At 41.0% G+C, this 15,912-nt stretch overlaps 1 protein-coding gene across 4 annotated transcripts in view; it reads right to left on the minus strand.

The window, feature by feature from the left end:
* TPX2 (TPX2 microtubule nucleation factor) overlaps positions 1–15,407 on the minus strand; it is a 54,175-nt gene extending 38,768 nt beyond the window's left edge. For all 4 annotated transcript variants that reach the window (XM_070051967.2, XM_008256161.5, XM_008256162.5 and 1 more), the window contains exons 1-2: positions 14,472–15,407; positions 1,760–1,930 (exon numbers count right to left, since the gene is read on the minus strand). In XM_070051967.2, the coding sequence (XP_069908068.1) occupies positions 1,760–1,865 (106 nt within the window). In that variant the 5' untranslated portion in view covers positions 1,866–1,930; positions 14,472–15,407. The remainder of the gene's footprint in view (positions 1–1,759; positions 1,931–14,471) is intronic.
* Positions 15,408–15,912: the final 505 nt, after the last annotated feature.

Genomic DNA, 15,912 nt, shown 5'->3' on the forward strand with positions numbered 1-15,912 from the left:
AGCCCCCTACTGATATACTTCCAACCCAAGTAAAGTTCTAGCAAACAAAAGGAAACAAGTGCAAGTCACAGATAGACTTTAAAAACTATCACTAAAAAACTGGCAACATTAAACAATGCATTATAGAAAAAGCAAAGTGCAGACTTTGCACTGTGAATAGCTCCTAATCTTGGCTTGATACACAGTTAGGGCCATACAAGCATAAACTGGCTTTATCTATCACTAAAATACATCATGTTCCTCTTACAGAAAACTATAGCCACGAGAATCTGTAGGGCTCACAAAGGACATCTTCTAGTCTTACAGATCTTCCTCAACTAGGGAGATAAGAAGGGAATGTGGGATGTGTTAGGCTAGAGCAGAGCTAGGTTCTCCCTAGGAACTAATCAGTGCAAAACAGTGAAAAGTTTGTTCTACTGACAGCTTCAGGAATGCAGCAAATCCTAGCAATAACTACTCTCTGTATGTATTCTCTGACTGCAACTGTATAAAAAGATGTGATTATCTGGAAGAAAATTGGGAAGTAAATATTAGAACTAAGGAAGGCTGTGAGATTCACTTTTTTCATTTAAACTATATTTTATAGTATTGTTATGCTTATACCTTTGTTGTTGATGTAAAGAAAACTTGAATGGGGCTGGCACTGTGGCACAGAAGGTTAAGCTTCCACCTACAGCACCGGCACCCCCTAAAGGCAGCAATTTGTGCCCTGGCTGCTCCTCTTCTGATCCAGCTCTCTGCTAACAGCCTGGAAAACTACTGGAAGATGGCCTTAGTGTTTCGGGCCCTGCACCCACATGGGACACCCAGAAGAAGCTCCTGGCTCTTAGCTTCAGATCAGCCCAACTCCGGCTGTTGCGACCATTTGGGGAGTGAACCAGTGGATTGAAGATCTCTCTGTGTCTCTCCCTCTGTCTGTCTATAATTCTGCTTCAAACAAATAAATAAAAAAAAAATCTTTAAAAAAAAAGAAAAGAGGCCAGCGCGGCGGCTCAGTAGGCTAATCCTCCACCTAGCGGCGCCGGCACACTGGGTTCTAGTCCCGGTTAGGGCGCCGGATTCTGTCCCAGTTGCCCCGCTTCCAGGCCAGCTCTCTGCTGTGGCCAGGGAGTACAGTGGAGGATGGCCCAAGTGCTTGGGCCCTGCACCCCATAGGAGACCAGGAGAAGCACCTGGCTCCTGCCATCGGATCAGCGCGGTGCACCAGCCGCAGCGTGCCGGCCGCGGCGGCCATTGGAGGGTGAACCAACGGCAAAGGAAGACCTTTCTCTCTGTCTCTCTCTCTCTCACTGTCCACTCTACCTGTCAAAAAAATAAAAAAATAAAAAATTTAAAAAAAAAAAAAGAAAAGAAAGAAAAACTTGGAAAAAGAAATCCTCATAAGTCCACACATTTTCTCAGGGAAATGATAACATAAGCTATTATTTACATATTTCTTATGCAATCATGACTTATCTTTTTCTTAATTCTTTTGATATTTCAAGGCTACATGTTTTGTCTGGAAATTTTTCCAAAGTGTCACAAATCTCAAAAAAAAAAAAAAAAAAAAAGCCAAGTTTGCACAGTAAGTGAATCTGCAAAAATTAGTGTTGTTCAAGGGCCAACTGTATTTCTAGGATAGCATGGAAGACAACATGTCTTAGTATGGAAGGGAGTTTCGATTTTAGCTATTTTCTTGCAATTGCTTCTGTATTTGAAAGATCCTCAGCACAAAGTAAGCCACTAACCCCGAAAATGGCCACAGAAACTTGACACTTACCAAACCACAAATCTACATTTTCGCTATCTTCTTCATCATTCAAAGATGTAAAATTGATGAAGTCCGTGGGAGCATCAAAGGTATAAGAACTTTGAACTTGTGACATTTTCCTTAGTGCAGACCAGCAGATTTTTCCCAGTATTTGTATCACTTTTCCCAATGGGTTACCTTCTGTGCAAAGAAATGGTTCAGAAATTTGGTTGAACATTAATTAAGGTACTGATTCCCTAACAATTACTTTGGTTTTACTATAACATTTTCAATTTTGAAAATCACCAGAACAATATGTTTTACTTTGGCAAATCAATCTAAAAGTTTTTTGGGGGAGTGCGAGAGTAACTTGAAGACATTTCTTGAAGTAAATACATTTGGAACTGGAAAGAGGCAATTTCTGCCTCCTTATGTAACAGCCTCTCCAACGCCACAGTGCTTTGTTTATATCTCTGCTATAACACTTACCATCCAATTTATATTAATTAACCATGCAAATTCCTGAAGAACAGGCTTTACTCAGTTTACTCACTTGTACACCTCATTCTTCCAACTAGATGTTGCATAGTAAGAGCTAGACACAATTTTGTCAAGTACAGGTTTTTTTCCTTAGAAATATTTTCAAAAATTACTTTTTTAGGGCTGGCACTATGGCATAGTGGATTAGGCCACTGTCTGTAGCATCCCATATGGGTGCTGATTGGAGTCTCGCCTGTTCCACTTCTGATCAGCTCCCTGCTAATGACTCTGGGAAAGCAGCGGAAGATGGTCCAAGTGCTTGGGCCACTGTACCCATGTGGGGAGACCTGGATGAAGTTCCTGACTCCTGGCTTCAAACAGACTCAGCTCCAGCTCTTGTGGCCATTTGGAGAATGAACCAGCGAATGGAAGACCTTTCTCTCTGTAATTCTGCCTTTCCAATAAATAAAATAAACTTTTAAAAAAAATTACTCTTTGTGGACATCAAGAAAATGATTTTGCAATACACATAAAAGGCACAACATACATAATAAAAGGAACAAGTCAAAGATAGACCTACCCCTACTCCTGCTAATAAAAAAAAGTTTTACAATGCATCCTGTGGAATCTGTAAGTTTAAAAATGAGCACTCACTCCAGCTCTATTTAACAAAACAGCTAGAAGTAGTATGAAAAATAACCAAAAGGCCATGCTCATTGGCAAATAATCACCTATGAAACCTAATGAGCCATCTGTCTTTATCTAGGGAACAACATACACTTAAAAGTATTCTGTGTGTTGGAAGGGAAGTACAGACCAGAAATCACTTGCATAAACATTTATTAATTTAGTTCTTTATGCCCTCATTTTATTATAAAAATGCATACTTATAAAGAACAGATAACTAAAAACATCTATTTAAAAAAAAAACTATAATGCCATAGTATTCCAGACTTCTCCCTCAAAAACTACTTTTAAGTGGGTCACTGACATTTTACTCTTTGCATTTTGTGAACATTTCTCCAACTCAGTAAATACAGACACATCATCAATGGCTGCACCATAAATATTTATCCTCTATTTTAGCTTTTTTCAATATTTTCACTTTAAAGATACTTCTAAAGGAGCATCCTCATAGCTAAATGTTTATACACCTAGAATTCTTCCTTTAAGAAAAATCCTGGGGCCAATACTGTGTCGTAGCAGGTAAAGCCACCTCCTGCAGTGCCAAAATCCCATATGGGCACTAGTTTGAGTCCCGGCTGCTCCACTTCCGATCCAGCTCTCTGTATGGCCTGGGAAAGCAGAAGATGGGCCAAGTCCTTGGGCCCCTGCACCCTGTGGGAGACCTGGAAGAAGCTCCTGGATCCTGGCTTTAGATCAGCCCAGCTCTGGCCGTTGCAGCCATTTGGGCAGCGAACCAGCAGATGGAAGACCTCTCTCTCACTCTCCCTCCCTCTCTCTCTGCCTCTTTCTAATTCTGCCTTTCAAATAAATAAATAATCTTAAAAAAAAAAAAAAATCCTAAGAGGTAGAATTGCTGGGTCAAAGGCAGGTTGTTACATATTGTTAAAATACTCTTCAAAAGCATATTTATGGAGTTGGCATTGTGGCATAGCAGGGAAAGCTGCCACCTGTGATGTCGGCATCCCATTTAGTCACCAATTCGTGTCCCAGCTGCTCCACTTACAATCCGACTCCCTGCTAATGGCCTGAGAAAAGCAGCAGCAGATGACCCAAATACTTGGGTCCTTGCCACCCACATGAGAGATCCAGAGGAAGCACCTGGCTTCATCCTGGCTCTGCTGTGGCTGTTGCAGCCACTTGAGGAGTGAACCAGCAAAAAGAAGACCTCTCTCTATAACTCTTGACTTTGAAATAAATAATCTTAAAAAAAAAAAAATAGGTTAACAGCTAGCTTTTGCAGTTTATATGTAAAGATTAATTAAAGCAAAAAGGAATGCTCCACAATCACACAATAATAATACTAACAATAATGGTAAGAAATAACTACTAGAGGTGCTCATTATATGCCAGCTGCCTTGAAGTACTAAGAATGTACTATTTCTAATGCTCACACAATCCTGTATAGCAGCAATTAATATCTCCATTCTAGAAGAGGAGCTGAAGATCAGAGAGATTAAATGACCTGCCCAATATCACAGTTATATAAGTAGAGCTAGATCTAGAACTGAGGCTCCTGACTTCAGTACAATGTTATTTTCTATATCCTTCTGCTCTCTGTCCTTGTGAATTAGAAAAGGTGAATTAGTTAAGGTCTCTATCTGCATAGGAAATAGAACTGTATTTATTTCCAAATAGATCCATTCTCTTTAGTCTTTTGCTCTGACTAATGTTCTTTATCATTTCCATTCTAAATTTTTCAGTAACCCTCTTCTTTCATTATTCATCATGTTTCTCTTACATTGAGGATTTGCTAGGAGTCACAAGATGTGGGCTTGATGATATCCAGTTCCCTTCTTACCAAAATTCAAAGACTGTATCCTCTCACAAAAACTAGATCGAGTCCTAAACACAAAAGAACTTAAAAATCTAACACAGAAAAAAAAAATCTATAAATAAAATTAAAGGGGGAGTGGCGCTGTGGTGTAGCAGGTAAAGCTCCCACTTGCAGTGCCAGCATCCCCTGTGGGCGCCAGTTTGAGACCCGGCTGCTCCACTTCTGATCCAGCTCTCTGCTAAGGCTTGGGAAGGCAGTAGAAGATGGTCCAAGTCCTTGGGCCCCTGCATCCACATGGGAGACACCAAAGAAGCTCCTGGCTTCAGATAGGCGCAGTTCCGGCCATTGCAGCCAGCTGGATAGTGAACTAGCAAATGGAAGACATTTTCTCTCTCTGACTTTCAAATAAAACAACAACAACAACAAAAAACACAAAATCTACACAGGAGCCAAGGTCAAATCATACTCTATAAATAACAGACAACAGTATATAATATTTAAATTATATAGTATGAACCATAAGTATAAAGAGAATTAGAGATTAACATTGATGAAGTATGATTAAATATTTTTCATTGAACATCATCAAAACAATAGTAAGTACACTAAAAAGGAAGTCATCTCCTTGATAACTACCTTCCAATCTTGGAGTAGCCATTCGACTATTCTACCCATGAGAACTAAGTACAATCTGCTAAGGGATTCATATGAAAAGTTTTATTTTCCTGAACAGCCACAGCTCTTGTTCCTGCTTTTTCTTTCATTCTCTTTGAAGACAGATAACAGCTAGAACTATAGTAGCCATCTTGTGTACATGTGTGGACTGTCTAAAGAAACATAGGTCTTGATACCACTATTTTTAAAAAAATTTTTATTTATTTATTTGAGAGGCAGTTAGAGTGGCAGAAGACAGAGAGTTATCCTCCACCCACTGGTTTACTCCCCAAATGGCCACAACAGCTGGAGCTGGGCTGATCCAAAGACAGGAACCCAGAGCTTCTTCTGGGTCTCTCACCTGGGTGCAGGGACCCAAGGAGTTGGGCCATCTTCCACTGCTTTCCCAGGCATATTAGCACAGAGCTGGATTGTAAGTGGAGCAGCAAGGACTTGAACCAATGCCCATATGGGATGAATGCACTGTAGGCAGCAGGTTTATCTGCTATGCCACAGCACCAGCCCCATCACTGAGCTATTGGATCACTGATGATCAACTGTAGCAACCGCATATCTCTAGCCCTCTTATGTAAGAAATATACTTGGGGCCACTGCCTGTGGCACTGGCACCCCATATGGGCACTGGTTTGAGTTCCAGCCACTCCACTTGCAATCCAGCTCCCTCCTAATGAGCCTTAGGGAAGAGTGAATACCAGCCCAGGTGCTTGGGCCCCCTCCACACATAAGAAACCCAGATGAAGCTCCTGGCTCCTGGTTTCAGCTTGGCCTAGCCCTAGTCATTGTGACCATTTAAGGAGTGAACCAGCAGATGGAAGATCTCTGTCTCTACACTCTCTGTAACTCTACCTTTCAAATAAAATAAATAATGTTAAAAGAAAAGGGGGGGGGGGGGGACTGGCACTGTGGCATAACAAGTAAAGCCACCACCTGAGGTGCCAGCATCCCATTTATACACAGGTACAGGTACCAGGTGGTGCACCTGGGAAAGCAGTGGAGGATGAACCAAATACTTGGGCCCCTGCACTCGAAACTCCTGGCTTCAGATTGGCCCAGCTCTGACTGTTGCAGCCATTTGGGGAGTGGGCCAAGGGATGGAAGATCTCAGTCTGTCTCTTTCTCTCTCTGCCTTTCAAAAAATTAAAAAATCTTTTTAAAAAATGAAAGAAATAAGAAAAATATTTTTATATAAGTCATCTGTCACATTTTCTGTTACATCACAAACAACCAAACATAGAAATCCAGAATTCGCTCTTCCATCAGAGAAAAGGACAAGAGAAGGTTCTGAGGGGTCCCCCACTATTTCCCTTCTCCCACCCTCTCTCTCTCTCTCTCTGGTATACTCAGGCCCATGTGTGTGTGCTTGCTTCCTTACCTTCCAAATAAACTTTATCACTTTGTGAAACAAAGAAATCCAGAATTCTAGTCCTCTGACATTCACTACATGTATATGACAATCGGCAAAACCACTCTACATCTCTACCTACCTCCCATAAACAAATGAAAAGGCATTTCAAGTGTTGTAAAACATACTACCATGAGGTATAATCGCTGTCATTTGACCTCTGATATCTTTCTACTCTTTGACCACATTTCTATTCTAAAGACCCTTAATGAAAGATTTCTCAGTGACTGACAGTGGTTAAAAAAAATTCCCTTGCTCAAGTTTTCCTGTTCTTGTGAGCAAGCATGCTGGAAGACATGGGAAACTCCTGGATTCCCATGATCTTAATGCCTAACCCAGGTCACTGGGAATACTTCCCAGACAAGGATGTAATGAAGACAACTAAAGCTGTGGGAGGGAACAGGCAGGAATGTAACATGCAGCAAGCCCACTTAGCCTCCTGAAACCCCTAATTCCATCAAAGCATGCTGCTGAAAACCACCTGGAAAGTGTTCAAATTCAACAACTCCTCATACCCTATCTTCTTTTTTCTGATTATGAAGCTACACTGCCAGCCTCTTTGGAGAGCAATTTACACTTTTGTTTTTGACAGATATTATCAAATGTAGAAATTTATCTTACAGGGGCCATCGTGTGGTGTAGCAGGTAAAGCCTGTGATGTCAGCATCCCATACAGGTGCCAGTTTGAGTCCTGGCTGCTCCACTTTTGATCCAGCTGCCTACTAACAGCCAGAGAAAGCAGCTATTCCCACTGCTGCTCACGCAGGAGACCTGCAAGAAGTTCTTGGCTCCTTGCTTCAACTTGGCCCAGGCCTGGCCATTGCAGCCATCTGGGGAATGAACTAGCAGATGGAGGATCTCCCTTTGTCTCTCCCTCTCTGTGGTGCTTTCAAATAAAGAAATCTTTAAAAAATAAATAAACAAAAATTTAAAAACCAAGTCTGTAAGAGTCTAAAACCTGGGGTCTCTTTATAGGATTTTCCTATAAATTTCTTCAAAAAGAAGAGATAATCAAATGACAATAACCTGACAGACAAATGCAAATAATTTCTGCTTTGCACAAAAATTAAGTATCCATGAGAAGTTGCTCATAAAAAAAATTGGGGTAAATTACAAGTCTTATTTATATTAGGAAAACTCTGGGTTGAATCCTACCATAAAAACATTATTCCCTTAATTCTTTTTTCTAAAAGTGTACTTTTGTATGTAAATTGCTTGCTCTATATGTTAGAGGCCAGTGAGGACTTCTCAGTGGATATTCTAGAGCAAAAGATTATGAAAAGCGTTTTCAATCATCATGTGCTGAGGTTTAAGACTGGTGGGGGATAAAACAAATATGAAAATCAAAGTATACCTAATCTTTATATAGAACCAAAATATTTTTTCAAACATGACCCCTTTTTAAAAAAGCTTCTCTTGAGAGGGACTGATATTGTGCCACAGCAGGTTAAGCCACCACTTACAATGCTGGCATCCCATAGAGTGCCAGTTAAAGTCCTAGCTGCTCCGCTTCTGATCCAGCTTCCTGCTAAGGCTCATGAGAAAGCAGCAGATGATGGCCCAGTTGCTAGGGTCCTTGACGTACATGTGGAAGACCCAGATAGAGTTCCAGGCTCCTGGCTTCAGTCTGGACCAAACCGGGCAACTGCAGGAAATGAACCTGCAGATGGAAGATCGTCTCTCCATCTCTCTTTTCCTCTTACTTTCAAATAAGCTAATATAACCTTTAATTAAAAAAAGAAGCTTCTTTTTAGATTTTTTGCTCTAATATGGCCAACTCTCGCTTCCTGAAAAAAGGAAATAGGTAAACAAATACTATCCTTTGAGACTTGTTCAATGAAGGCTGAGAGCAGAACATACAGAAGAACAACATACAGAAGAAGCCAGTTTCCTCACACTGCCTCTCCCACAAAAAAATAAATATTAGGGTGTAAAAATCAAAAATTAAAGTCCACAGGGCCTCCTGGGAAATGGAACAGTCCAAAGCCAAAGGCAACTGTTCAAATCAGAGCACCCCAGGCATGGTGGGAACTGGATGCCTTCCTGTACCCCTTAATCAAGATTGAATTTCTGTCAACAGGTCTCACTGAGGAAAAAAAAAAAAAAAGCACATGCGTCAACCACATTCCCTCAAACAAACCAAGCTGCCAAGCAGAGAATCAGCTTCTCCTTTCAAAATTATCTGAATCTGCCACAGCTCAGACTCCTGGAAAAACTAAAAACATTCTAAATGGAAAAATAGGTATTAATGACTAACAATCCTACAACAGCCCCAAAGAGAAGACCCATCCCATATGCCAGGAACCAGTAAGATTCCTTTTAAGCCATTCCTTTTAAACGCCATTCATCAAAACAAACAGCCCATTTTGTTTCCAAAAAGCAAACACCGAAAGGAGATACACAGATTTTTTTCCCTCCCCCTTTCCTTAAGGTAATTCACAGCTGAATGGGGAATATAACTAAGAAACAGGGTGATTCTTGCTACAACAGGGCATAAACAGAGGACACTCTGCAAACACAGAGGAGAATATGGTGAAGAAGGCTCAGTCTTACTGATGGAAGTGATATCTGAAGGATGAGATAGGCCTGCAGAGTTCTACAGGCTAAAAATGAAGGTTGGGGACTTCATGAGGGAATAAATAAATGAAAAGGGAGAATAAATGGGGAGAAACACATAAGGAAGACTGCAGAAGCAGCAATGCAACCTATTTCCACATTCATCTGAAATTAACCTCCCATTGCCTTATGTCTCCCTTCACTTTCAAACCAAAAATAACTAGCCTTGACAAGCTCTATAAATCACAAGGTGCATATTCAGAGGGGGTAGGAGATTGCTGCAAAGGGTGCATTCTAAGCAGGACTGAAATAGTGGACCCACAGTTCTTAGCAAAACAAAGACTTTGGTGTGATAAGATGTTCTCAAGCACCTGTTATCCAGTTTGTGAGATGAGCCTCATCTATTTCTACTAGACAGAGAATCATGAGTTAAACAATTGGCAATGGAATACACAGAATAAGTCAAGACTTCATTAGAAGTATGGTTAGTTAAGATGATCCCATCCCAGGCGATGCCATTTCCCCAGGGACATCCTCCCCTACTTTCAGAAGGGAGAACAGATCCTGTTACATTACCACAAGTAAAATAGAGTTGAGTTATTTTCATCTTACCCATGGAGAAAACACCTACATTTTTTTTCTTGTACATAAGGGATTAGCAGGAGGCAGTAAATGGCAACATAATCCAGTGTGCAATTTTAACTGTTAATCAAAGTCACAAACTAAGTCTGAAGGAAGTTTAATGGACTTTGTGTTTCCACATTTATGTTTGCTAACTTCTACGTGAAATCAGATCTGTTTACAGAAACAGATCTGTGAAGCTTCCAAAATTGGGTCAATTTAAAATACAATGACAATCCTTCAACTGTCCAAACACTCAGAAGTCAACATAGAACACATGAACACTGGTTCTAATTCATCACTATGCAGAACCCTCAAGCAAATATATTTTTCCATCATTTCTCTCAAAAACAGTTTCACATTGTTCTTTTTAAAGGATACAAACTCAACTCCATATTAAGTTATCCACAGAACTCAACAAACCATAACCCACTCCTAAACAATTAACAGAATGTGAACAGAAATCAATGAATGCTGTTTAATTATCTCTAGGTCAAATTATGACACAGATCTCCATAGAATACTAAAAAACTAAATGTTTTAGTATCCTGAAGTGTCTGATACTCCAATAAGAAGAAGCCTAGAGTTTGTAAGGGTAGATGGCAGGGCTATAGGAGGTTACAATCCTAGTTAAATGACAATCACTTCATTTTGTAGAGACTGGTATACTTTAAAAGGTATCTGCCAGGACCAGCACTGTGGCATAGTAGGTAAAGCTGCCGTCTGCAGTGCTGGCGGCAGGTTCAAGTTCCGACTGCTCTACTTTTGATTCAACTCTCTGCTATGGCCTGGGAAAGCAGCTGAAGATGGCCCAAGTCCTTGGGCCCCTGCACCAGTGTGTGAGATCAGGAAGAAACTCCTGGCTCCTGGCTTCGAATTGGCCCAGCTCGGCTGTCGCAGTCATTTGATTAGTGAACTAGTGATAGAAGACCTCTCTCTGACTCTGCCTCTCTGTGACTCTGCCTTTCCAATAAATACATAAATAAACCACACAAAATAAATAAATAAATAAATAAATAAAAGGTATCTACTTTCAGAAATATACACAAACAGAAACCCAAAAATCTAATAAAAGTATTTACCTATGTGGTAGTGGGAAGTGAGGAAGACAGTGACAAGGTTAGAGGAAGATATTTTAACTACAATTATTTTGATTTTTGTACCATATGAATAAGAACGCTGTGACACAGAAGGTTAAGCCTCTGAAAGCAGTGTAGGCATCCCATATGGGCGCCAGTTCAAGATCTGGCTGCTCCACTTCCCATCCAGCTCCCTGCTAATGTGCCTGGGAAAGAGGCAGAAGATGGTCCAAGTGCTTGGGCCCCTGTACCCACGTGGGAGACCCAGAAGAAGCTCCTGGCTCCTGGCTTTGGACTGAAGCTGAGCTCCGGCCACTGAGGGCATTTGGGGAGTGAACCAGCAGATGGGAGATATTTCTCTCTCTCTCTGCCTTTAAAATAAATAAATCAATCTTTTAAAAATATGTATTTTTTTGCCTATGTGAATACATACTATTTAGTGGGCGTGTAAACCAGCATAATCTTCCCATGAGGCAATTTGATGTTATATATCAAAAGTCTTAAAAATATGCATTTTTTGTGACCAGTGATTTCACTGGGTAAAATACAATGGCAGAATCATATGGAATACCATATGGCCATTAAAGTTACGTTGTAGAAAAATGTCATGATATGGAAAAACATTCACCTTATTAAATAAAAAAAAAGGTAACAGATTTTTAGTGTATGACTTTTTTCCCATCTTAATGTGAGCTCCTTTTAATGTCATCCTTGGGTAGGGGGATTGGGAGAGGTCTGTGCTCCTAGGCCCAGGGGCTTTCAGGGTCTGAGGATCTACCCTCCATAAACATATTAAAAAAAAAAAATATATATATATATATAGGCACATAAAAACTGTAAAGAAATTTATCAAAATACCTATGAGGGTGCTTTCTGTATTCAGTAAATTTCTTCCCAAAGTTTGTGCTACTTCATAAAGACACATTAAAGTTATCTAAACACTTATAAAGCTGATACATTAATGTCCCCCTACTCACTTTTTATATTACGCAGGTGTTGACACAGCTTACCTGTGACTTAAATTGTCAGACTTGACTCATATTGCAATATAATCTTTCACCTCTTTTCTAAAATCATGAAGTCTAACAGATATTTCTTTTCAAGAAGTAGAGGCAGCAGAAAGACAATGAAACAGATTTGGATTCTCCATAATGAAAAGGATTAACACTAATAGGAAGGGACCATAAAGACCAAGGCTAACTAACCTGCGAAAACCCAAAGGATGTTTCTGAGAACTAGTAGCACAAATCTCCCAACGTGCTAAACTTAACAGACTGCTGTTGCCTCTGTATAAAGCTATTCTGAAATTGTTTAGTGTACATTTGCTATTTTCTGGTATCTGACATTACCCCCACTTTCCAAAGCCTGCAATTTAGGACTACTGACACCAAAGGGTGGTAGTGTATACTTCTATTCAAGCATCAAGACAAATAGCAGGCTCACTAACAATATGAACAAAGTTGTACTATCCTCTTTTACTTTAAGGAAAAAGTATAAATAGCATTTCCCTTAAATTTCCAAAGTAATCTCCTACTTCTAATTTTATATTTTTCTCATTATCTTTAATGTCTTTCCCTTTTAGCAAGTTTCCTTAGGCAAAGAAAGAAAGAATCCCACCACATTTGTCTATCCTTTTCTCATAAAGTATCTTGGGCTGCTGATCTCTAGGTTTGTGTTTCAAATACATTGTATTCACAGAACCACTTTGTTGTTCAATCTCTCAGTAGTTAATTCCTGCTTCCTAAGCTTATCCATGGCAAAGAAAATTAAGTTGGTCAAAGAGCATTTAAATCCCTCCTGCTTTCTTCCCCAGCAATTCATAAAGAAAATCAAGTAAGAGATCCAGGAAAGACCAAAGGAAAAAATACAGAGAGGATATAGGATTCTGAACAACCTTCCCTAGTATCTAAAAAAGAAATTAAGAACTTTCCCACATAATCCCTTCTCCTGGACAAACTTAATCCCTACTGTGGAATAATTCACTTTATCAATGTTGGAATATAGATTTCAGCATAAGTCTGGCCAAAATAACCCTATTTTATTTAAATAATCTCAAGAGTTTAAAAACTCAAACTAGTTGAATCTGATCCAGCTTTCCATACCCACAATTCTGTAGTCAATTTAGATAGTGCTCTCCTGCCTATTCAGTTAAACAGATACTTAGTGATTCTTGTGCACCATGACTGTTCCAGTCTCTAACAAACTCTGCTTTTCAAGAACCAGTGTGCATTCCACTTGCTCCACACAAAGCAACCTCCGCCTGTTTTAAGCCTCACTGATCTCCATCACCTCTGAACTGCCCTGAAAAAGCACTCAAATTTTGCCTTGTCTTGTTCTGATTGATACTTATCAATCTGAATCCATCTTTTTGTTCCCAAGCATACCAGAAAGCCCTTCACATATCTGTATACCCGCAGATTCTACCACACAGTAGACCCTCAGAGGTCAACTAACTGGCTACCTTAACAAGGGTATTCAAGTATGATCTGGGGGTGGCTTGACAGGTAGCTTAATACACTCAGTTCACAATACAAGAATATCTTTACTACAGCAGCCAACTGTCCTGTTTTTGACGGCGGCATATGATGAGCAAAGACACTCAAAGGAAGAACGCAGGATTTCAGGACAAGGTAAAGCTGAACCAGAAAGCACAGCGATTAATTTAAAGCAAAATCAGCAAGTCAAAAATACTTTTCTAAGCAGGAATGATTTGGGGAAGTCCCTGTTATTGAAATATTATTAAACTGTGAGAAAAAGAAACCATATATCAAGAAAATAAGGCGTAAACCAATCCTACAATACTAAAAGCCGGTTCATAGCTTTCCTTCCCCCTCCAATCTATTAACGTCCTAAGAAAGGAAATCAGAAAGGGTATTAAGGGATTTGATAAAAAGGGATAGGATTGACAAATATACCTAATAGAATTCACGTTAAATCCAAACTAGAAGACACCGCCAACAGGAAGTAAACTCTCCCTCAATCATGTTCTATCACCATTTATCTTACACAAAGTTTTGAAACGTAGTTGGGGCCCCATCTGTTTTCCTCCATCAAATACCACACTCATTTCTAGAAGTTTATTATATTCTGGGTCTCGCTTCCCTCCTTTGTAAACCGCATCTACTTCGTTGGCTTGGGAGAAAATCAAATTGGAACGCGTACGCAGAGAACGGCAATGATTCTAGTTGCCGCTATTATTGGCCGATAGCCTCCCGCAACTCCTTATTCCCCCTATTTCCCTTACAGACCGTGGAAAAATCTTGTCTCAAAGAAAACGGCGGCCCAAAAAAGCCCCCGCTCCCACCCCGCCGGGCCTAGGCGGCCCTCGGCACCCCAACGGCCCCAGAGACCAGGCCTAGAGGCACGGACCGCACTACGAGATGGGAGCCGACCTCCAGCCGTTCCAAAATCAAGAATGGAGCCTCGCGCCCGAGCTGTTCCCCTTTGTCTTCCCACGGTTCACCTCACCTCAGCTCGCCGGGTCTCTCCTCGCCTCAGCTCTGACGACCAAGCTCCCGCAAGCCCGCCGCGGGACTCGTACCGTTGAAAATTTGAACCCGGGCACCCTAGTCGAATGCACCAATCAGAGCCGCAGGGACCGGCAATCCTAGCATCCCGATTGGCCCTAGAATGCGCAGCGACGCCGGAAGTTGGTAGGCGGAACAGAAATCCAACCGCCCACGAGTCTCCTGGGAAATGTAGTCTTGTGCGCCTTTGTCGCCTCCAGAACAGCTCTTGAAAGGACGGTACTACAGAGCCCGGAATGCTCTGCTCCGAACTGTTTGGGGAAGGTGGTACCGACGGAAGAGGTGGGGATTCCGCTTAGATGACGGAACAGCTCGCATCGTGGACCTCTCCAAAGCTTTCGGGGAAGGAAACTCTAGTTTTAAAAATTAATCTGGGGCCGGCGCAGTGACTCACTTGGTTAATCCTCCGCCTGCGGCGCCGGCATCCCATATGGGCGCAAGTTCTAGTCCCGGTTGCTCCTCTTCCAGTCCAGCTCTCTGCCTGGGAAAGCAGTAGAAGATGGCCCAAGTCCTTGGGCCCCTGCACCCGCGTGGGAGACCAGGAGGAAGCACCTGGCTCCTGGCTTCGGATGGGCGCAGCGCCGGCCGTGGCAGCCATTTGGGGGGGTGAACCAAGGGACAGAAGACTTTTCTCTGTCTTTCTCTCTCGTTGTCTATAACTCTACCTGTGAAATAAATTAAAAAAATAATAATAACAACAAGATACGGTTCATAATAGCAACAAAATTACAAAGCTTCCAAACCTCAGTGGGAAAAATAAAAGCAGTAAAACTTCGTTGAATAACAAAATTAAATGAGATTATATTCCTTGTTAATGGATGAAGATACAATATAAAGATGTACATTCTCCAAATTAAAAGTTCAAGGCAATGCCAATGAAAATCCCAATAAGTTTTGTCATGAAAGCTGCCAAGTTGACGCTAAAATTCATAGGGAAGAGGAAAAACACAGGAGGTGTCATCTGAATTTTGAAAAATAATAGGTGGTGCTAAACTAAATTTGAATTGAGGATGCCTCAGTGCTTAGGTGCTTACATAAGGACCACAACCTAATTTAGTAGATAAACGAAAGACTAATTTAGTAGTGGACGGTGCTCTTCCAGCAAATGGAGGAGTGTCAGTTACAGCATCTGAGCTTCAATCACGCACTGCAAGCTGTAATACATTAAGCCTCCCTGTACCCCACTCCCGTCTTCAGGCCATAAATGCTGCCTAACATCATAGCCCAAAATTCTACTTCCATAAGCTGGCCAAGCTGTTCATTGCTCCATTAAGTTGTTAAATGTAAGTTGTCTAAGTTGTTTTCCACTTTGTTAGGGATTCTGAGACATTTAGGGGGGATTCACACCCTAGATTTCATACATACTGATACATTATAGTAAG

Source organism: Oryctolagus cuniculus, chromosome 11 (genome assembly GCF_051225735.1).
Source record: "Oryctolagus cuniculus isolate XC-2025 breed Fujian yellow rabbit chromosome 11, ASM5122573v1, whole genome shotgun sequence".
Taxonomy (NCBI): Eukaryota; Metazoa; Chordata; class Mammalia; order Lagomorpha; family Leporidae; genus Oryctolagus; species Oryctolagus cuniculus.